Consider the following 23,885-nt stretch of genomic DNA (forward strand, 5'->3'; position numbering starts at 1 on the left):
AGGTCAGGTGGCACGCCTAACACTTCATCAAGTCAGGGCGTGTGCCGGACTCCTGGACCGTTGACCGAGAGACCGGGGCCCACCAGCAGTCCCGGAAGCCTCCCGGCTCCTCGTGTTGCCTGTCGCTGCTCGCCGGTGGGTTTTGACCGACAACAGGTGGACGCAGCTGTGTTCCCCAAGTGAACATCAAGATCGTCCCGACCAATTCCCAACGGCCATCTGCATTGCATCGACTTAGTTCGGTTATATCGAACAGCTCGAACCGATACAATATCCAGTCTTGAAAACAGCCTCTGGCACTGATCCCACCTCGGCGTACCCTCTACACTTTCCGTGGTTTATCTTTCTGTTCGTGTTAGTTAGTAGAATTAACATGAATACAAGCACATGTTTTGTCATGATAAAATCACCGGTATACGTCATGGAATTGCTAGTAATATTCGAAATTAAAATATGCCAAACTTTGCCTAAATATCTAACATTATGGGTCTCGAAATGATTATGACTGTGATGAGACGAAGTCTACGGTCTTGATCAATTATCATCATGGTCCAGTTAATCAGTTTGCTAATAAGATGCTCGAGATAAACACTGCAATTCATGATTGGTCCAAGCACCGCAGCCTGAAGGCTGACTTGATAGAGCATATATGGAAACGATACGGAAGCAATTAAGATCAGGATAGTGATTAGTTTGTCACTAAATAAGTCCAGTTCGTCTTTTTTTTTTAAAGAACACATGCAAAGACTACATACACGGATCCTGCGCTTCCTGTGAGAGGCTGGCATGCACATGGAATGATGGAAAAGGTATATTCACGGATCCATGTTGGTGTAAGGGTACAGTCCTAGGTGCGACCAGAGGGGAAGCCACGCAGAAGGCTCTCCCGTCTCCACCGTCATGGGCTGTACATGGACCGGCGTCGCTCCCCCGCCTCCATGCTGCCAGCTGGCTCCGGCGCTGTCCCGGCGCCTCCGCTGCCACCCTCTACCGTCGCTGACACTAATCCTAATCCTTATCCTCGACACCGGCCAAGCTCCCCCGCCTGCACCATCCCCCGCTGGCTCCAGCGTCTCCACCGCCACCCTACGCCGCCGCGGCACAAGCTCCTTCTTCTTCAACTCCAGCCTGCCTGCCCCGCCACCAGCCCTTCTCATCCGCCATCTTCCACCGCCTTGGCGGGCGGTACCCCCGCGCCCCACCTCGCCGCTGTCTCGACCGACCGACCGCCAGTCCCGCAGCCCCCCGACGGATCTCTACAGGTCCGGGTGCCTAGGACCCGACAATCCCAAACCCCAGCAACCCCGGAACCCTAACCCGGCGGCGGGCGGAGCTCCTCCGGACCGGCAGTGGGCCTTCTGTGATGCCTTGGACAGGCAGTCACGCAGGCGACTCCGAACATTGGCGCATCAACTGAGTCTGTCCTCTATCATACAAGGATAATGGGAGTTTTCATACAGAGCTTCAGATATCCCAAAGTTCCATGTTGTAAGCGAATACGGCAGAGAAATTTCTTTGGACAGGACCAACTCATCAAAAGTCTAAACAGCAGAGACAATGCATGAAATATATGAAAACACAAGAGGGCCCATAAACCAAGGCACAAGTCTGATATAACAACGAATAGGGAAAGTGTAAATTTATGAAAACATTTGAGACACTACGCATCAGAACACCCAAACCATACTTCACTGAATAAATTGTGAAATTTACAGATTTAAACTAAATCCAATAAGAAATACAACAGGAAACTGGGCTGGTCCTGGTTTCAAAAACCCAACATGATAGCACTCAAAATTTACGAGGAAGCAAACATCCTCTTGCATGCTAACCAAAACCTTTACAAAATTTGCAGTTATACAATGTAGATAACCTCGGAAGAAAAAATGTACACATCAGAGAAATTTGAAGCAAACATCCTCTTGCATGCTTGCATGGTAACCAAAACCTTTACAAAATTTGCAGTTATATACAATGTAGATAACCTATACAGAATCCACGAACCTTGAAGGGTGCATGCCCATTAGATGCCAGCATGTCCCTTGGACAGCATCTACAGATGATATATGAAAACCTAATAATCGCCAGCATGCAACACGTACCATCAATTATTATCACTGGTCTTTCATGCCTTATCTGGTCTTTCAGCTGGTCCTGTACACTTGATTCCACATACAATCAGTGATGACAGGAGAGAGAGCGCAACCATCGCAATAGAAATGGCTCAACTCAACTGCTGGAACGCCAGAAAGGATCACCTGAATCAGTTGAAGTTTCAAAAACATTGTGAGAACAAAAAACTAAACTAATTTCTAAACACAAACCTAACAAAAGGTACGCACCAATATACAGTTCACTAGTTCAGTGACTCGGTCCAATCATGCAACGGCAAGTTCAAAGCCGAAGGCACAGACGGACCACAGCAACAGCCATGCTTCTTGTGAAATGCATGGATAATGCAGAACAAGATGCCACGATGTTTGGCAGGCTCCATGAGATTGGTAGTGCAGGAGGTGAATTTTCTGGAAACAAGATAATAAGTTGGAGATTTAGAGAAGTTAATTTCAGAAACAGACTGAAACTCTGTAGACAAAGAAGAGTCAAAACCATGGCCTCAGTGGGGCATGTCGGAACTTGCTCAGCTTTCTTACAGAATCTTTCATCTTGGCCCTTGAATTTGTATGTCATGAAAAAACTGATTTCCATGGAACATTGTATCAACGAGGCTCGGGATAGAAGGGTTCTAGGGAACCCCAAGTTTTTCCCACCTTTATTTTTGCACGCAAAGGTACTAACCAAGAACAAACAGCAATTCAGTTTTAGCTTGGTTATGAAGAACTGAACACAAGTCAACCATCAAAGTTCAGGTTAAAAGTCATACCCCAGAGTGAAGCCGCTTCCTCCATACAAATCTGTAACAGCCTTCCAGCCTGTTCTACCATACATGGATCAACTTCCAATACCAACTCATCATGCACCTACAAAACAAAAAAAAAGTAGATATATTATCCATATTTAGGAGCCAAACGGAAAAAAAACTCAAGGAAAATCAGTATCATATCAGCGTCCTAAAATACCTGCAAAATAAGGTGACACTTGCCACCTATTTCTGAAAAGTTCCTCGTAACTTCATCAGTTGAATCAACTTCCCTAGTTCTGTTGGTAATTACCGAATGAACTCTAATCATAGCCACCTTGATTATATCAGCAGCAGAACCCTGGAAACAAGTGCATATTAATCATATACACAACAAGATGAAGCATATAAAATATGTGAGATAATGCTCTATTACCTGGCAAATAGAATTTATTGCTTGTCTCTGTGCTTTAGCTTTCTCTTTGCTATTGCCAGCCATTATTTTTGTAAGAAAACGTCGCCGGCCCATCAAGGTCTCCACATATCTGAAAAGTGATATTAAACAGAAATTACTTTGATATGAGCTTAGTTGAGATCTATATTGATGTCTCTAATGTGTGTTTTTCATAATTTATGATGTCTCTTGTTGGGCTCCATAACAAGCCTACCGAACTTGTTCAGGACTATAAGGCTTTGTTGTTTTTCGTCATTGGAGATAAAACCAATAGGGACCCATTATTCTATCTCCACAGTACAAGTGAACAAAATGCTTATGTACATGATGAAATCATACATACGTCATACAACATATACAAAGATGACTCTGAGACTTCAAACTTTTTATTTGTTATCTACTTTTCTTATACATGAGTTTTAAGGACCAGGAACCCTTTGAAATGATCGATATGACCATTAGAAATATCATAGCCCTGAACTTATGAATTCCCTAGTTTAGAATAACCAGATCTTGACATAATCCAGAAGATTACAGTTCGGATAGAACTGAAATATGAGTCATATATAGTTCTTTTTCTTTGAAGAAAAAATATGAGTCATGTGATGCATAGGAATAGGATATATGGAAAGGATGGTTCATTAAATTATGTTATTGCTGGTAGCTCTCAAGAGCAGCGAGGGTGCACATGTCAACTCTCGGTCTTTCCAAGCGATAATGGAAGTGGTCTTAACTAGTCATATAAATAGCAGATGCACCTTCTTAATGAATAACACGCAGCTCTCCTGCGTGTTCAAGAAAAATAAATAAATAACAGAGGCAAGAGGTAGTAAATCCTAGAGGTTTCTTCTATAAAGTTAACATTCAAACACAACTAACTTATCATGTCTTTATCCAAATTCAATTGAAATTCTTAATGAGAAGCAGCTCCACGCACGAATTTGTAAAACATTTGATGATACATGTTCAAATGTCTAAAAGTAATGTCTGGAGAAACATATTTATCATAGACCAAATTCTACACTAGCATCAAAGGGATGGTATCATATATAAAAAGACTAAGAACAGATATTGCTACGAGGTAGACTAACCCTTTTTGGCGGCAAGATGCTACAGCTTCATGTAGCCATGAGGAAACACCAGGAAAAAATCTCTTAAAGCTTTGAATTTTCTGTGCAGCTTCCTCTGTGCTGCACTCAAGTTGTTCTGCAAGGGAGTTTGCACCCATTCCATAAAGGATGCCGTATATGAATCTTTTAGTGGTCTCTCTCTCTTTGTAAGAGATCAAGGCCTCTTCTTTGCCAACCCATCTCGAAGCGATCATAGTAAAAACATCACCATTAGGTTTACTTAGAAGCTCAATCAACGTAGGATCTTTAGAAAAGTGAGCCATTAAACGCAGCTCAATCTGTGAGTAATCAGCAGTTACCAACAACCAGTTCTCCTACAAAAAGAAAAACACATCATGACATTACCTAAAGTATTGTTACAGGAAAACATATTCAACTATCCTAATTATAGGTAAAACTTATTCAATAAGTACATAAAAGCCAATTGAACAAAACCTGTGTGGGAATGAAAAATTCACGGGCATTGATTTGATGACGATCAACCTCTGACACAATTGAGTAATCTTTATCACTTTTCCCTGTATTGAATTCCACCAAGTGCTCAACACACTACAAAGTAACATGGTAAATCAGTAAGTTATTCTTCATAGTGAAAACCAAACATAACATACAAAGCATCTACTAAAGTTAAATAACCTGCAGATTTGGCTCCTCCATAGATAAGCGGCCAGTGGCAGTTGATGTCTGAAGCCAATTTCCATGGATGATGTACCTTTGTGATTGAGTGCAAAATTGAGCACGTGAACAAATGGACCCCAAGGTGCCATTCAACAGTTTGGCCAATGTTCTGTGCTCCTTAATTACTGGGACAATCGGGTGTAGGTCCCTGATCAAAGAGGAGGATTGAAAGTTCTTTGTTAAAAATAAACAAATGAATGCTCCCACATTACTGGGGATAATTGATAGAAGCTTCAAGAGAGCATTTTATCCAGATTGATACGGACTTTATAGTAAACAATAAAACCAAGGGAAGCTAAGTCGAGGAAAATTTAGGGCCAAGTGAAATCAAAAGAGTGCCATATATTTCAAACAGAATTAGGGTTTGTCAGCAGTTGTTGGGGGAGATTTGTTAGCTTGTCTGTTAGAGCCGGCATTATATAAGCTGAGAGGAGTGATTAGTTGGTTAGGCAAAGATTGAGCAAAGATCTCTGTTGGAGGCAATCTAGCTCAACCTTGCCTCTGTTCTTCTTTGTAATCCAATAAAATCCCCACGTCCCCTGGCCATATCAGCCTGTATTTTATGCATTTTACAGAAGCATTTTGAACCCTACTAGTCCTACATGTGCCAAATGAAGTGAATCAGAAAAGAATAGGGAATGAAACTGACATTCTTCCTAGGGAAAGTTCGATGGCACCATAACCATCCCCAAAGAATATGAGCCCAGAGGGACAGATGAGTAGGAAGGTCGAAGGTAAAGGTAGATCTTCTCTTCTCTGTGGTGTGGTAGCTACAATTAACTGATAGATAGCACAAAGAGCTTTTCCAAATACAAGATCTTATGTGAATGTGTATTGAAATTATTGCACATATTAGGGAGAAACATGAGTTAGTCCATAATGTGACTCCAAAAAACAGAAAAAGAGTGCCTATTAGCACAATAACTGTTTTAAAGTGTCATGCTCAGTTACGTGTGGACACCAATCCTAGTTCAAGTCGAGCATCTAGTGGAGTTTGAGTCGTTTGAGTATAGATTGGTTTAGAGATAGGAGTTTGAGTCAGTTACGTGAGAAACCTGTGTTTGTTAGGAAATTTAGATAGGAGATTGAGTTGGAGTCAAGTAAGGAGTCTGTGCGGGGGCTATATAATGCTCCTAAGCCATTCATGTTAATTAAGAAAGAATTTACCCCCAACATATCCTGAGCCCCATCTTTGGACGGACGCAACACGGTGCTGCCAAAGTTCAAGCGATCGGGTCAGTGACCTCCATCTACCCACTTCTACAATCTATGACCTAAACACTACCCATACACGATCCGCTGTGACAATTTGGTATCAGATACATCTAGGATCCTACTATCAAGCGAAAATAAGGTGGAGATCGATGACCTCGTGCAGCAGCTGCACGGCATGTCCAAGCAGCTCACCGACATTGCCGCTCAACTCAAGTCCATGAAGGTGTCGGTAGACCAACTGCCGGCCATCAAGGCCAACGTCAGCGAGTTGAAGAACGAAGTCACCACACATAATCTTGCGATCTCACGGCTTGAGAAGTCTAGCTCGTCCGACGGCAAGAAACCAGATGAATCTGATGCGGAGAACTCGAAGGCTCCATCTAATCCTAACCCAAAGCAATGCCGTGATGAGGACTGCTACCAGCTACGGTATGCTAAGTTGGACTTTCCCAAATTTGATGGCATATGCGATCCGCTCCCGTGGCTCAATAAGTGCAAGTTTTTCTTCCGTGGCGTATGCACTGCAGAAGACAAGAAAGTTTGGATAGCCTCTCTACATATGGAAGATGGTGCTCATCAATGGTATTTTCGTCTGGAACGTGATCAAGGAATACCAACCTGACCCCAGTTTGTGGCTCATGTCAAACGTCGGTCTGGACCAGCTCTTCAGGACAATCACAATGGTGAACTATCATAGCTACGTCATTCTAGTTCCGTCGCTGAGTACCAGGACAAATTTTTACAATTGGTGTGTCATTGTGAGGGCATGACTGAAAGCCAACAAACCCAAGTATTCACAGCAGGTCTTGGTGATCCCTTGCGTACTGATATTGAGCTTCGCCAGCCAATGACATTGGAAGGCGCCATGTACCTGACCCGTGCATATGAGCGACGTGCAAATATTCAGCATGTGGAAGCTATGTTAGTTTCTCTTTCTGTAGGAGCAGAGTCCGCAGCGTGCTGCCTGCCAAGTCGAAGCACCTAAAGTTCCTAACACCTGACGAGGTGGCCGATCGCCACGCAAAGGGCTTGTGTTATAATTGTGATGAAAAATTTTTGTCAGGGCATAGGTGCAAGAAGCTATTCCGCATCATGCTCGACTACCCTGACAGCGGTGGCGGTTATGAGTCCGACGAGGGGTCCTGAGTTCAAGCTTCGCTATCCAGCTTTCAAGCTCGAGGACGAGCTGTTTCGCGAGGGAGGGAGAGATGTCATGCTCAGTTACGTGTGGACACCAATCCTAGTTCAAGTCGAGCATCTAGTGGAGTTTGAGTCGTTTGAGTATAGATTGGTTTAGAGATAGGAGTTTGAGTCTGTTACGTGAGAAACCCGAGTTTGTTAGGAAATTTGGATACGGGATTGAGTTGGAGTCAAGTAAGGAGTCTGTGCGGGGGCTATATAATGCTCCTAAGATATTCATGTTAATTAAGAAAGAATTTACCCCCAACAAATCCCGAGCCTCGTCTTTGGGCGCGACGCAACACGCGCCGCCCAAGTTCAAGCATTCAGGTCAGCAACCTCCATCTACCCACTTCTACAATCTATGACCTAGACACTACCCATACACGATTTGCTGTAACATAAAGCATGTCCAGAAGATGATCAAATGCCAGTAATATCACTGCCCACAAGAACTTTCCAAGCTTTCATCAAGACAACATAACAATATACCTCAACTCTTAGTCCGTTTAGGTGATGTGGTCGTTAAAACTTTGTGCGTGATGTGTATATAACTGCATTCTGTGGGAATGAGTGTGGGTGTGTTTTGGGGATGGGATCCTTGTGACCCCTTCTTTTTACAAGAAGAATATTAGTACCAAACAAGTATGCTGACAGAAATATACATGAAGAATATACAAAGACGGGTAACAATTTTAATGCAGTTCCAGATTGTAGTTTGATATGAGAGAGCCTAACTATTTACATGATACTCCAGCAGCTTCAACATATTGATATAGAACTAGGTAGAACTAATATTTTCTGCCTTCAAAAGTTTGATCTCTATTGAAAAATATTACTCCCTCCGTCCCAGTATATAAGGCGTAACCACCTCTGGTTCAAAGACCAAGGAATATATTTAATTCTCTTTATCAACACTAGTATTACCGCATCGATATACGTGCGTATAGAGAGAGAGAGCGCCTTATATTATGGGACTTGAGTAAAAAGTGGTTACGCCTTATATATTAGGACGGGGGGAGTACTATCACAACATATAACCGTGTAGCGCTACGCGCGCATGGGCACGCGTCAAACACTAGTAGAAATATATAACTTAACTCAATAATTTAGCACTGGACCATCATTAAAACTTGACACACCAGACATACCGGCATGTATATTTTATATTAGAAAATATTGGAAAAAAGTATAAAGATTTTGCGCAAATAATGTCCTGCCATGAAAGAATACACGTGTAGTTCCAACGAACCATAAAAAAAAAGTTTGACATCAGAACTAACAACTGGAAACTGGAAAGAAATGAAAATACCTTAGATGGTCTAGAGACTGCTTGTCAGTGCTAGGATGCAGCTTCCCTTTCTCACAAACTTTTGGAACTGGCAATTTTAAGTGTGTGTATAGAATGTCTGCGATATCAGCAGTTGCATTTAGTGAGAAAGTCTTGCCAGCTAATCGGTAAGCTTCTTTCTCTAGTTCCTTTAGCTTTTTTATTATAATATGCCTCGCATGGAGACAAGCATCCATGTCAGCACCAATTCCCCAAAGTTCCATATCAGCAAGAACATTTACCTATCAAAATGAATGCACAAAAGAAATTAAAGCATAATATGAGGAACAATCTTGTATTCCAGTAACAAAAGAGTGTCGTTTTGGATATCAACCAACGCAAACGCTAATACACTAGTTTGACTGCTAATTTCTAGAATAAAATGTATGCAAAATACAGCAAACTAATAATATTTTGAAACTACCTTTCGGAAAAAATCTAGCTAAAGAATTTTCAATTGTTCAATCAAAGTATTCAAAAATATTATCGATGGTCAAAGTTTCAGCAAGTTAACTGCATGCAACTCAAAATGGTACTCTTTTGTGACTGTAGGGAGTATTAGGCAAGGATAAGAATTATACCAATGGACCCTCAATTGTGTCAACCAAATCATTGAGATTTTGAGAAACAAGTAATTTCTTCAAGACAGTATACAAAGCCCGAGTCTGTGCAGCACGTCTGCAGCAGCCATTGTGTGCTGCTTTGTGCATCTGATTTCTCCATCTTCCATCCCGATTTGCAGCAGCAGCAGCTTCACTATGAAGTCGTCTCTTGACTAACTGTTTATCACAGAAGGGTGCATACACATAAGCACTACAATGTCAGATATAACTCAATTTCAAAATTAACTACTGTGTATTGCCAAAATCGGAAGAAATCAGCCTAAAAAATTCGATTGAAGAGAATGTGTCAGCAATGAAAAGCTAAAGGTATTGCAGAACACAATATATGATGTACCTTCTCAAGATTTGGTACCGTTCTGCTTTCTTCATCAGGCCAAAGAACCCATGCCACCAGGCATAAATCCAATCCATTATAAACAGAGATTGGTGATAGCAACACGTACGAGTTGTCAAGTACTTCAATATTGTCCAGCATTTTATGGTCAAGATGAAACCTTGCAAGCCGTTGGCAAGAGACATAAGCTGATTTAAGTGCCTGAATCTGGAGCTTCAAGTTCCATGTCATTTTCTTGACACTCTTACGTTGCATAATGTCAGCTATTTTTTTCCATCTTCTCTGGAAATGACCCCACATTTCACTTGAATCATTGATACCAGTAGTGACTAGATCTTTTGGGAAGTTGCAGTAATATATGGGGGAATTTTCCCAACAGACTGCCAACCCAAAGACTTCGAAAAGGGTGGAAGATGGTTTCATTGATTTCTTGATAAAGTGAACATCAAAGGAAAATTCACTAACTGCAGACCATTGATTAAGGAAACAGTCAAATCCCCCTGGGAAGTTATATGCATTGACAGGACCTTTGTCAGCCACAGTTGTACTACTCCATCCAGCAATAATTTCTGTTGACGAAGGTGATGCTGCTTCCTGTGTGGTAATTTTTGCACTGTTAGCTATTCCTAGATTCTCTTTCATTTGAATGGAAGAATCAGGGTGTTGCTCTCTTAGACTGTATGCAGTTCTTGAAGCACCATAATCAGATGAGTTATTTTTATCATCTACAGCATCGGTCCCGAAACCTAGCTTATTGCACTTAATTTGATCTCCACAAGGAGAAACTATCATATCTCGAGTTGGGGAGTCCTCAATAGCTGGGAGTGCAGGTGCGGTGAACTGAGGAACTTCTACACCAAGTGACTTGAAAGCTGAGAATGCTGTTATTCTGGCAGCTTCTGCCTCCTCAAGGACAATCTTGCGAGCTCCATTTTTTATCTTCTTGGCTATACCAAATTGCATTCGTCGTAAACCAGAATCATCTAGCCAATTGAACAGATTGCCATTAGAGTAAGCTTTAAAATTAACAAGAAATAGGTTGAGTAACTGTGGATCAAAAAAAGAAGAGTATCTGCAAGCTTACTGAACACATCTAGAAGCAAATGAAAAAAAATTGCGCATCTGTAACGCTACTACTGCTATTGCTATCGTTATCACTACCACCACAGCACGGCAACGACAACTAGATTCGAAGTAAAGAAGTACATCAAAAAGAGTAGCAAAGAAAGGATCAAGCATGAATAGAGAATGTACCTTGCCCAGACCAAGTAGAAGATTCAAAAAGAGCTTTTGCAATTTCAGGAATAGATGCTTCAGCAATGGCAACAGGAGTACGCAGACCAGACTTATACAGAGCCCTTGCACGTGAGCCCTATTTCATATTTTGCATAACCGTACGTAAGAAAATGAGATGTGGCAACACTTGGATAACTCATATATGCATGATAAATGGAAGCACACCTTGACAAATGGAATTGATGTAAGTTCAGCAATCTCTGCCCTAACTCCAAAAGAGACACGATTTTGGAACTTCGCTACTAGACCTTCTAAATCATTCCAACCAAGTCTCTGACAAAATGCAGAAACCATTGAAGCAAACCTGCCAGCATTTTCCTGCAGCGCCTGAACCATACCTCTGGTAACCTTAAATGCTTCACAAACATCAGCAACAGGAATCTCCTGAAAGAAAATATTAAATGAGAACAGATAACACAATCTTTTTGATAGGAATAAGTCTCTGTACTTGGTCTTTGTGGGCAGGGTGTTTTTTTCTCAGCATTTCTCAGCATCTTGGACTGCTTTTAGAGCAGCTAGGACAGCAGCATCTTAACTGCTTTTAGGACAGCATCTAGGACAGCATCTAGCTTGGCATCTTAGACTAGCAACTAGCATATCCTTGGCTGGCTAGCAGCCTATAAATATGTATCCCCAACCCTTAGAGGGTATGGCATTGTGGTAGAGTTTGAGAAATAAACCCAGAAAAATTCCCAACTCCTAGTGTCATCTTCACTCTTAATGAGAGTGAAAATTCTGCTACTAACAAGTGGTATCAGGGCCGTACTATCCTGTAGCCTAAGCATCTCCTGCTCATCCCCTTCCATAGCCTCGCAGCAGCCCCTGCCGGCAGCAGAAGCGACGGCAGCAGCAATTCCGGCTGCTCCTGCTCAACCCCCTTCCTCTGTACAGACAAGCAGCAGCTTGTCTGATGGAGGATCCACTCCACGCAGCAGCAGCAGCAGCCCCCCAGCAGCGCGCCATGTCCGCAGGACACTCTCGGCACTCGGTCGCCTCGAACGTGCGGCGCCAGCAGGAGGCCGAACTCGCTGCAGCGGAGGAGCGCGAGCGGGCAGCGGCAGAGACCGCTGCCGCAGCAGCAAGGGCGTCGAGGCTGGCAGCCTGGGACGCCATCGCTGCAGCACGCATCGGCAGCGACCGCGCCCGCAAGTCCACACTGCACACTTCGCAAGAAGTGGGAGAACCTGGCATTCAAGCCGGGTGAGGACCTCGACGACTTCGCCCTCCGTCTCAACACCCTGAGGCAGAAGCTGGTGCAGTTCGGCGACGCCTCCTACGACGAGGAAAGAGCTATCGAGAAGCTCTTTCGTTGCGCCCCCCCGAAGTACAAGCAGATGGTTTGCTCGGTCGAGTCTCTAGTGGACCTCTCCACGATGTCGATCGAGGAGGCGATTGGTCGCCTCAAGGTCGTCGACGCCGACGAGCCACAACTTTCCTCAGACCCTGTCATCATTGGCGGCAAGCTCCACTTCGCTGGGAAGCAGTGGGAGGTCTGTCGAGGTGACGGGAAGAAGGGGGAGCCTTCTTCCACGACAGACGGCTGCAAGCGCGGCAAGCCGCGCAAGGCGCAGGGAGGCGCCCAGGCTGGGGCTCGAGGACGTGCCGAGGATGGCGCGCGCGGAGGCGCCCAGGGTGGCGCCGTCGGCAAGCACAAGCCGGCACAGGACGATGTTTGCCGCAACTGTGGTAAGTCTAGCCACTGGGCCAGGGACTGTCGACAGCCACGACACAGCCAGGCCCACGTCGCACAGGCAGAGGAGGAGGAGCCAGCTCTGCTCCTGGCACACACAAGCATCGAGCTACCTCCAGCGGCATCGGCCGCAGCGGCTCTCCTCCACCTTGACGAGCCGAAGGCACACGCCGTTCTCGGCGACGGCTCCGGCGACGACAAGACCGAGGGGTGGTGCCTCGACACCGGTGCCACCCACCACATGACTGGCCGACGGGAGTTCTTCACCGAGCTTGACTCCAACGTCCGAGGCCTCGTCAGGTTTGGAGATGCCTCCGGCGTGGAGATCAAGGGCGTCGATTCCGTGGTCTTCACCGCCAAGTCCGGTGAGCACAGGCTGCTCACCGGAGTCTACTACATTCCCGCGTTGAGGAACTCCATCATCAGCGTGGGATAGCTAGATGAGAACGGCTCGTGCGTGATGGTTGAGGATGGAGTCATGAGGATTTGGGATCGCCAGCGTCGCCTTATTGCCAAGGTAACCAGGGGCGCAAATCATCTCTACATCCTCCATGTGCAAGTGGCACAACCCTTCTGCCTCACTGCTCATCGGGACGACGAGGCGTGGCAGTGGCACGAGCGCTTCGGGCATCTCAACTTCGAGGCCCTGAAGCGGCTCAGTGCCAAGGAGATGGTGCGAGGCCTACCGTGCCTCGACCATGTGGAGCAGTTCTGCGACGTATGCGTGTTGACGAAGCAGAGACGGCTCCCGTTTCCCCACCAGGCGAGCTTCCGAGCCAAGGAGCGGCTCGAGCTCGTTCACGGGGACCTGTGTGGCCCGGTGACACCGGCCACACCGGGAGGACGACGTTACTTCCTGCTGCTCGTCGACGACCACTCCCGCTAGATGTGGGTGATGGTCCTCGGCAGCAAGGGAGAGGCTGCGGACACCATCAGGCGCACGCAGGCTGCGACGGAGGCGGAGTGTGGCCGCAAGCTGCGCGTGTTGCGCACCGACAACGGCGGCGAATTCACGGTGGCTAAATTCGCATCGTATTGCGCTGAAGAAGGCAATCAGCGCCACTACTCCGCGCCGTACAGCCCGCAGCAGAACGGCGTCGTCGAGCGGTGCAACCAGACGGTTGTAGGGATGGCCCGGGCCCTCCTCAAGCAGAGGGGGATGCCGGCTGTCTTCTGGGGAGAGGCCATGGTCACGGCCGTCTACATGCTCAACCGCTCGCCTACCAAGGCACTCGACGGCAGGACGCCATACGAGGCTTGGCATGGGCGCAAGCCAACGGTCTCCCACCTGCGGGTCTTTGGCTGCCTCGCGTTCGCCAAGGAGCTTGGCCACGTCAGCAAGCTCGACGACAGGAGCACTCCGGGAGTGTTCATCGGCTACGCGGAAGGCTTGAAGGCCTACCGCATCCTCGACCCAAAGACACAGCATGTGCGCACCGCGCGCGACGTTGTGTTCAACGAAGGCCGGGGATGGGCACGGGACAAGGCGGTGGACGACGGCTCGACTCCGACATACGACGACTTCACTGTCGAGCACTTCCACTTCGAGGGAGCTGGGGGAGTAGGCAGCCCCCCTTCGACGAGCGTGCCAACCGCAGTCCCCGAGCCTTCACCGTCCCCGGCGCCTTCTACCCCAGCAGCACCACACTCTTCAGCCAGGACTCGGGCTGCAACGAGATCGTCTTCGCCGACTCCAACACAGCCGGCGACACCATGCTCTCCAGCCACAACTCCGGCTAAGACGAGTTCCTCGTCGGCTCCACCTCAGTTGGCAACGCCATGCACTCCAGCACCGACAGCCACTTCTCCGGGCATGTCTACTCCAGCACTAGCTCACGTCGAGCCCAGCCCGGTGGAGTTCGCTACCCCACTCTCTCCCGATGAGGAGCGCATCGACACGTGCTACGACGGCGAGCCGTTGCGGTACCGTACGATGGAGGATCTTCTTGGCGACCAGCCAGTGCCGGGACTAGTGCCTCATGACCTGGAGGGGCAGTTGCATCTTGCGTGCGACGACGGCGAGCCTCGGTCTTTCGCAGAGGCCGAGAAAGACGCGGCATGGCGTGCCGCGATGAAGGCGGAGATGGATGCGGTAGAGAAGAACCGCACCTGGGAGCTTGCTGATCTCCCTTGAGGTCACCGCGCGATCACCCTTAAGTGGGTGTTCAAGCTGAAGAGGGATGAAGTCGGCGCCATCATCAAGCACAAGGCTCGCTTGGTGGCACGAGGTTTCTTGCAGCGGGAGGGGATCGACTTCGACGATGCCTTCGCTCCCGTTGCACGGATGGAGTCCGTGCGACTCCTCCTTGCGCTGGCTGCCCAAGAGGGCTGGCGTGTCCACCACGTGGACGTCAAGTCGGCGTTCCTTAACGGTGACTTGAAGGAGGAGGTCTACGTGCACCAGCCGCCGGGATTCGCGATCCCCGGCAAGGAGGGCAAGGTGCTGCGCCTGCGCAAGGCCCTCTATGGCTTGCGGCAGGCACCAAGGGCATGGAATGCCAAGTTGTATTCCACGCTCAAGAGGATGGGCGTCGAGCAAAGCCCGCACGAGGCGGCCGTCTACCAGCGGGGCAATGGAGGAAATGTCCTGCTGGTGGGCGTCTACGTCGACGACTTGGTGATCACCGGCACCAAGGTTGCAGAGGTGGCGGCGTTCAAGGAAGAGATGAAGGCCACTTTCCAGATGAGTGACCTGGGGCCTCTCTCCTTCTACCTGGGGATCGAGGTGCACCAGGACGACTCCGGGATCACACTTCGGCAGACCGCCTACGCCAAGCGCATCGTTGAGCTAGCTGGGCTCACCGACTGCAACCCAGCTCTCACTCCGATGGAGAGGCTGAAGCTGAGCCGTGATAGCAGGGCAGAGGAGGTGGACGCTACCCAGTACCGGCGTCTTGTGGGGAGCCTTCGCTACCTTGCCCACACACGGCCGGACTTGGCGTTCTCCATCGGCTACGTTAGTCGGTTCATGCAGCGACCGACGACGAAGCACCAGCAGGTTGTGAAGAGAATCATCCGCTATGTTGCGGGGAGTCTCAACCACGGCCTCTACTACCCGAGGTGCCCCGGAGCGGCACACTTCATCGGGTACAGTGACAGCGACCACGCCGGCAACATTGACACCAGCAAGAGCACCAGTGGGATCCTCTTCTTCCTTGGCAAGTGCCTCATCAGCTGGCAGTCGGTCAAGCAGCAGGTGGTAGCTCTGTCCAACTGTGAGGCCGAGTACATCGCGGCCTCCACCGCTTCGACTCAGGCGATCTGGCTCGCTCGACTGCTCGGTGATCTCCTCGGCAGAGACGCTAGAGCGGTGGATCTCCGAGTGGACAGCAAGTCCGCTCTGGCCCTGACAAAGAACCCCGTTTTCCATGAACGGAGCAAGCACATCCGGGTGAGGTACCACTTCATCCGAGGCTGTTTGGAGGAAGGGAGCATCAAGGCAGGCTACATCAACACCAAGGACCAGCTTGCAAACCTGCTCACCAAGCCTCTTGGGAAGATCAGGTTCCTGGAGCTCTACTCCAAGATTGGGATGGTCCAGATTTCCCACAAGACGACGCACAAGACTTAGGGGGAGAATGATGGGAATAAGTCTCTGTACTTGGTCTTTGTGGGCAGGGTGTTTTTTTCTCAGCATTTCTCAGCATCTTGGACTGCTTTTAGAGCAGCTAAGACAGCAGCATCTTGACTGCTTTTAGGACAGCATCTAGTTTGGCATCTTAGACTAGCAACTAGCATATCCTTGGCTGGCTAGTAGCCTATAAATATGTATCCCCAACCCTTAGAGGGTATGGCATTGTGGTAGAGTTTGAGAAATAAACCCAGAAAAATTCCCAACTCCTAGTGTCATCTTCACTCTCAATGAGAGTGAAAATTCTGCTACTAACACTTTTCAGGGAAAAAAGATGGAAACACACAGAACACTGTAAACATGGAACAAAAATTTACAAATACAAAAGACCGAAAATATCACAACTATTCATAAAGCTTGTATTACAAAAAGTACATAGATTTGTTAAATATATAAAAGACTCTATATACCCATGAGGCTCTCTATATTCTCATGAGACTCTATATTCCTATATGGCTCTCCATAAATAGAGGACTATCTCCACATATTGTATATCATCTTCTTAGTCCTCCAAAGGTCCAAAGAAAGCACGTATACAACCTTAGGCAGGTGATATTATCTGGTGACTCTGAAAGCTGCAGTGACCAAATTTTCCAGTACATGCAAGCAGTAGCTGATGAAATTGTTTTGCTAAATATTGATCCCCAAAAGCCTCCGAAAACATGGAATCAGAACAAGGATTAGGGTTAGGATTAGTCTAATCAAATCCACCCACGATCCATTTTTTTTCCTTGGAATTTCTTGCTGCGGTGTGCCTATGCGGCTCGTCGCCACCCAGTCCTCCTGGTTTTGGCCTCCGCGTCGTCGCCGCTCACCGCCTGTCGCGGCCTCGTCCCGTGCTGCTCCCTCGGTGCTGCCCGTCGCAGCTTCTTCCGGCGCGCTGCTCCCTCGGCGCCACCCATTGCGGCTCCTCCCTACGCCGCCCGTCGTGGGCATCTGCTGCCGGCGCCGCCCGTCGCGGGTATCTGCTGCCAGCGCCGTTCGTCGCGGCACTCTGTCGCGGCCTCCGCCTGCCAGCACCCTTCATCTGCTGCTGCCGTCGCGGATCGGCTGCAGCTCGTCCATTGCCACCTCCAGAAGAACAGAGGAAGCTGTAATCTTCTGCTCTACCGTGGTATTTCATCAGTGGGCGGCTATTCTGCTGCGGTTGTTCTGCTGCTGCTATTGTGCTGCGGCTCGTTGTGGACTTCATCAGTGGGTCGTGGCCTCCATCTGCAGCACCAATTGCTGATCGTGTTGCTGCTCTTCTACCAAGGCTGTGGTAACTGATCTCTGCTACCCTCTTCTATTGTCAAGTGTAGCAGTTTTCAGTAGGCATTTCAGTATGTCGCAGATCAACGCTATTGTCATCAACATCACTCTAGATGGCCAGAATTACCCACAGTGGGCCTTTTGTGTTGAGACTGCAATGAGGGGTTATGGTCTATACTTCCATTTAACTGATGATCCTCCTACTATAGTAGCTGTCCTGATCCTAGCAATGCTAATGCCATCCAAACTTGGGAAATCAATGATGGGAGTGATGGCTGCTGTGGTTAATAGTGTTAAGCAATCTATGATTATGAGTCTTAGGAAGTTTAAAACAGCCAAGGCTATTTGGTCTCATTTGAAGGAACGCTATGTTCAGGATAGTGGTGCCCTTTTGCACAATCTCATGCAGCAAACACATACAATTGAGCAGAATGACATGACCATCGATGAGTATTACTCTGCTTTTGATCGTCTTGTGGGCTCTCTGACTTCTATGATAGGTGACTGTGCAGCAGATAACTGTCCAGCACATCAATTTATTGAGAAGCTTTTTGTATATCGTTTTGTCATGGGAGTCAGGGAAGAGTTTGATTCCATTCGTAAACAGCTGCTTCATGATTCATCTGATTTGACCATGGCTCGTGCTTTGTCTGATCTTCTTGCTGAGGAGACTCGCCTTCGGTCCATGTCTGCTCCTCCTATGTCTGTGTCTCACACTGTATTGGCAGCTTCTCAGAGGTACAGTGCACCACGTAAGGGTACACCTTCAGCACCATGTGAGCAATGTAGCAAGACCAATCATAGTTCATAGAACTGTTTTTCTCAGCATCCAGAGAAATTGGCTGATTTTCGTGCACGTCGTGCTGCTCGTGCGGCTACAGGTCGTGGTACTGGTTCTACTCCTAGAGGCTCCATGTCTGTTGCTGCTGCTTCACCTATCAGTGCTCCTCAGTCTTCTTGGGTTCTTGATTCAGGGGCTTCATTTCATGTGACCTCTGACCAGTCCCAACTTGTTGCTAGCAAGCCAGTTGATGATGGTGCTTCTATTTAGACAGCAGATGGTACATCTTGCTATATCACTCATCAGGGTTCTCTTTGTACTTTCAATTTTTCTGTGCTTGATGTCTCTTTTGTACCTCAGTTGTCCATGAGCCTTCTTTCAGTTGGACAAATAGCAGATCACAATTGTTTTGTTGGATTTGATGACTCATCTTGTTTTATTCAGGATTGTCGAACCGGGGCTTTGATTGTGACTGGCCATCGCCGTAGAGGTTCCCCTAGCCTCTATGTTCTCAACACCCTACGTCTTCCTCAGTCATCTGCTCGTTTGTCATCTGTCGCTTCGTCATCCACCTCATCCTTCGCCAAGTGGCATCATCGTCTTGGTCACCTTTGTGGATCTCGATTGTCTACCTTAATAAATAAAGGACGTTTACCTCATACATCTCTCCAGTCTAGTTTTCATTGTAAGGGTTGCAAGCTTGGAAAATAAATACAACTCCCATATTCATCCAGTGTTTCTCATTCTGCTAGACCTTTTGATCTTATTCATTCAGATGTATGGGGTCCTGCACCTTTTGCTACAAAGGGTGGTCACAAATATTATGTCATTTTTATTGATGATCATTCTCACTATACTTGGATTTATTTTATGAAACATCGTTCTCAACTGTGGTCTATTTACTAGTCTTTTGTCCGCATGGTTCACACACAGTTTTCTACTCCTATTAGGGTTTTTCATTCTGACTCTGGTGGTGAGTATCTGTCTGATGTTTTTTGCCAGTTTTTGTCCTCCGAGGGTACTCTTACTCAACTCTCTTGTCCTAGCGCTCATGCTCAAAATGGTGTTGCTGAACACAAACATCGCCATATTATAGAGACAGCCAGCACACTTTTGATTTCGTCTTTTGTTCCTTCTCATTTTTGGGGTGAAGCTGTCTCTACATCTATATATCTCATAAATTGACAACCCTCATCCAAGCTGTCTGACAAATGTTCTGGTGAGGTACTTTTTGGTACCTCCCCTAACTATGACCATCTGCGAGTTTTTGGATGTACATGTTATGTTTTGCTTGCTCCTCATGACCGTACTAAGTTGACCGCACAATCTGTTGAGTGCGTTTTTCTGGGTTATAGTCCTGAGCATAAAGGCTATGATCCTTCTTCTCGTCGCATACGTATCTCTCGTGATGTGACCTTTGTTGAGGATTGTCCTTTCTTTTATAACCCCTCTACACAGCCCTCATCTTCACCCACAAAGTCCACATCTTTTATGTGTCTTCCTCCTATTTCCAACACGCCTCCTGCACATACACCACCTACACCGCCACCACCTGCACATGCGCCGCCTACACCTCCTCCATCAACTTCATATGCGCCACCTACACCTACACCACCTGTACATGCGCCGCCTCCACCACCTCCACCTCATCCTTTTTCAAAACCACCTATCACACGTGTTTTCAGTCGTCGTCCGAAAACCCCCACCGAACTTTCTTCTAGTTCTACAACCTCGGCTAGTCCTGATGTGGCTGCTGTTGATGGTTCTAATAATAATATTGATGAGACATATTGTTTCTGATGAGACACAGGCTGGTCCAAGATATAATCTACGAGATCGCAGTACTATTCATCCTGAAGACAAGTATGGTTTTCCCTGTGTGAATGTTGTTGCTTGTGAGCCAGTCACTTATCAGGAAGTTGTGTGTATTCCAGAGTGGCAGCTTGCTATGACTGAGGAGCTTGCTGCCCTTGATCGTACAGGAATTTGGGATCTTGTTCCATTACCGTCACATGCCGTGCCTATCACATCTAAGTGGTTTAAGACCAAGTCAGATGGTTCCATTGAGAGATATAAAGCTCGTCTTGTTGCGAAAGGTTTTCAGCAGACTCAGGGATGAGATTATGATGAGACATTTGCTCCAATTGCTCATATGACTACTGTTCGGACCTTGATTGCAGTGGTTGCCACTTCTTCATGGACTATATCTCAAATGGATGTTAAGAATGCTTTTCTTCATGGTGATTTGCATGAGGAAGTTTATATGCAACCACCCCCAAGTGTTGATGCTCCTTCAGGATATGTCTGTCGTCTTCAACGTGCTTTATATGGTCTTAAACAGGCTCCTCATGCCTGGTTTGAGCATTTTGACTCTGTGATACAGGCTGCTGGTTTTACACCTAGTGTTCATGATCCTGCCTTATTTATTCATCTCTCTCCACGTGGTCGCACTTTGCTTCTATATGTGGATGATATGTTGATTATGGGCGATGATGTGGAACACATTTCTGTTTTGAAGAAGCAACTTGGTGAGCAATTTCAGATGTCAGATTTGGGTCCTCTGAGTTATTTCTTAGGAATGGAGGTTCAGCACTCTCCAAAAGGATACTTTCTCTCTCAGTCTAAATACATAAAGGATCTTATTGGTCGTTCAGGCATCAGCGACAGTCGGACGGTTGCCACGCCTATGGATCTACACCTGCAGCTTCGTCCCACAGATGGTACACCTCTTGAGGATCCCTCTCCATATCGGCATATTGTGGGCAGTCTTGTTTATCTTACTGTCACTAGACCCAATATTGCTCATGCTGTCCATATTTTGAGTCAGTTTGTGAGTGCTCCTACCTCCGTTCATTTTGGACATTTACTTCGTGTGCTGAGATACTTAAGGGGGACATCATCTCAGTGTTTGTTCTATGCTCGTGGTAGTCCGCTTCAGCTTCATGCTTACTCGGACTCCACTTGGGCGAGTGACCCAACGGATCGTCGTTCCATCACAGGATACTGCATTCTTCTTGGCTCATCTCCTCTTGCATGGAAGTCTTTACTCGGTCTCATTGTCATCAGAAAACCATTGCTCTACAGTATGTGCCCTCTGAGCTGCAGTTAGCAGATTTCTTTACTAAAGCACAAACTCAAAGAGCAGCATCGGCTTCACCTACTCAAACTCAATGCTTCAGATCCTCCACTTCCACCTTGAGTTTGAAGGGGGGTGTTAAATATATAAAAGACTCTATACCCATGAGGCTCTCTATATTCTCATGAGACTCTCTATATTCCTATATGGCTCTCCATAAATAGAGGACATCTCCACAGATTGCATATCATCTTCTCAGTCCTCCAAAGGTTTGTAACAAGATTAAGACCATTACAACTTACAAAGCATAATCTTCTGCTTGTGCAGAACAAAAAACAAACAGAGAACAGATATATATCAACTGGGACATTAGAAAGTATAAAATGGTCCACCAATCAATTGCATTGATGTGGATGCCATATGCAGAAGTCAATGTTCAAGACAATATGACAAGACTCTGGCCTTATTGTTTGTTATAATAGGAGAAAAGTAAGAAAACGAAACCAAAAAACAGATGTAGGGTTCAAAATAACAAAGAAGATACTACCAGATACTGAAGGAAAGGTAACAATGTAAAATGGCTAAACATCAAGAATCACATTTTTATAACTTGAACATATTTTTCACGTGCAAAGCCCTTAGGCCTGGGCAGTGGGCTAGCCTTGCCCCTCAAGAACAGCAAGTCAGCTTAGATTCGTTCAGTATGCTAGTTTTCTTGCTTAGAGGCTAAGTTCAATTAGTTTGATAGCGCCTGCTCTATAATGGTAACCAATTCTGGCAGGAGTCAGCAGGCAAGAAATATACCAAGAAGAATTTTATCTCCCTCTATCCCTGCCCTTGTGGTGCAGCTCCCACCTCCGGCAAGGTCGTGCTCCTTGGGTTCAGGACCACTCAGCTATGCTACACGGACACATCCAGGAAGGCACGTATCACATGTCTGATATGTATCGGACATGGATACGGCCTTGATACGTCCGTCGAGTATCCGAAAAAATAAATCCAATAATATTTGATACGTGGGCTGACACGTATCTGCTCTGTTTTGCGATACGACACAGCCACCAGCCTTATCCTTCCTGTTCCCAACTGGCCTGCCCCTGGCGCAGACACACGTTGCCGCCGCAAGCCCACCCGCACGTGTGCTGCCGCTCGCCGGTGACAAACTGCTGGCATGGAGGAGTGCTGACAGACTGCTGGTGGATCACCGCACATGCACGCGCCACACATCCGAGAGGAGTCAAGGCGAGCGTGGATGCCCGACACACAGCACGCACAAGCGCTGCCGCTGACCGCCCTCAATGAGCTCATGTTTGATTTTTACAATTTTAGACTTTGGGGTTGGAGAATTGGTGGATGGAGATGCTTCGCTTACCTGTTGATTAATTGGAAAATTGCAAAACTGCAATTGCATGGTGATTTCAACATTCCTTAGGCTGCTACTGCATGTTTAGAGTTTTACTGTGCATTTTTATTTATTTATTTTAAAAATAATAAATCATACTCGTGTAAAGGTTTTTTTGAGAAAATGCTGTATCCGAGTATCCGTATCAGGTCCGATAATGATACATGTATTCGTGTCCGTGTTACATAGCTACTCAGATCAAGGTTCACAAAAGTTGAGGTGATGGAAACCATCTTCCCCTCAGCATTCGTTCTCACAAATGCATCCCACCATCCTCTCAGCATTTCAGGGCAGGTGGATGAGAAAAAGATAAGTAGGTGGAATTTGTGGAGAGATGAGGGAAAGAAGGGTAAAGGCAGAGGACAAATGAAAGCATGTTAGCCGTCGCAGATACTGAACTCATAAAACTAATGACATTTTAACAGGGTAACTTAACAAAATAGAGTCTGCCAATGGATTGTCATATCTCAATATAAAACATGACCTAATATTTCAAGTTGCCATCTATATAATGCGATAACGTTCAACTTCTGTTTCTCCACCAACTAATTTTTACACTTTGCAAATTAGGCTTTCTGCCTACTTTAAGCACTATGCATTGACACATGACTAACAGGCAATGTCAAATTTGAGTAATTGTAAATTAGCAGATAAAGCTGCCAAGTAGCTATAAGAAGATACCTGAGCAAGCCTTGATAACATCAAAGCCACATAAAAGCGTTTAGACACTCTGAGTGTCTGCTCATTAATAAGTGAACTTCCACCAGCTTGTGCTGGAGACTTGTTGCGTAAACCAGTGTTTCTCTGAGGCCTTCCACGAACAGGCATTGCCGCCCCATGAGCCATGTGCATCAAGAAGGGTTCAACTACTCCAACCCGATTGCCCACTGACTGCATTAAAATGTACCGACAAAAAAAACAGAATTTTAAGAGTAGGAGAGTGATTGCTTACTCTAGG

At 46.5% G+C, this 23,885-nt stretch overlaps 1 protein-coding gene across 3 annotated transcripts in view; it reads right to left on the minus strand.

The window, feature by feature from the left end:
- Positions 1–1,797: 1,797 nt before the first annotated feature.
- Positions 1,798–23,885, minus strand: part of LOC112884713 (helicase and polymerase-containing protein TEBICHI) — a 29,630-nt gene continuing 7,542 nt past the window's right edge. For 2 of the 3 annotated variants that reach the window (XM_025950228.1, XM_025950226.1), the window contains exons 15-29: positions 23,609–23,818; positions 11,262–11,480; positions 11,055–11,172; positions 9,801–10,783; positions 9,425–9,622; positions 8,826–9,085; positions 5,078–5,267; positions 4,877–4,990; positions 4,403–4,755; positions 3,294–3,402; positions 3,078–3,218; positions 2,882–2,978; positions 2,608–2,791; positions 2,343–2,522; positions 1,798–2,258 (exon numbers count right to left, since the gene is read on the minus strand). In XM_025950228.1, the coding sequence (XP_025806013.1) occupies positions 2,718–2,791; positions 2,882–2,978; positions 3,078–3,218; positions 3,294–3,402; positions 4,403–4,755; positions 4,877–4,990; positions 5,078–5,267; positions 8,826–9,085; positions 9,425–9,622; positions 9,801–10,783; positions 11,055–11,172; positions 11,262–11,480; positions 23,609–23,818 (3,066 nt within the window). In that variant the 3' untranslated portion in view covers positions 1,798–2,258; positions 2,343–2,522; positions 2,608–2,717. The remainder of the gene's footprint in view (positions 2,259–2,342; positions 2,523–2,607; positions 2,792–2,881; positions 2,979–3,077; positions 3,219–3,293; positions 3,403–4,402; positions 4,756–4,876; positions 4,991–5,077; positions 5,268–8,825; positions 9,086–9,424; positions 9,623–9,800; positions 10,784–11,054; positions 11,173–11,261; positions 11,481–23,608; positions 23,819–23,885) is intronic. The other variant, XM_025950227.1, reaches the window with a different exon arrangement.

Source organism: Panicum hallii, chromosome 3, assembly GCF_002211085.1.
Source record: "Panicum hallii strain FIL2 chromosome 3, PHallii_v3.1, whole genome shotgun sequence".
Classification (NCBI taxonomy): domain Eukaryota; kingdom Viridiplantae; phylum Streptophyta; class Magnoliopsida; order Poales; family Poaceae; genus Panicum; species Panicum hallii.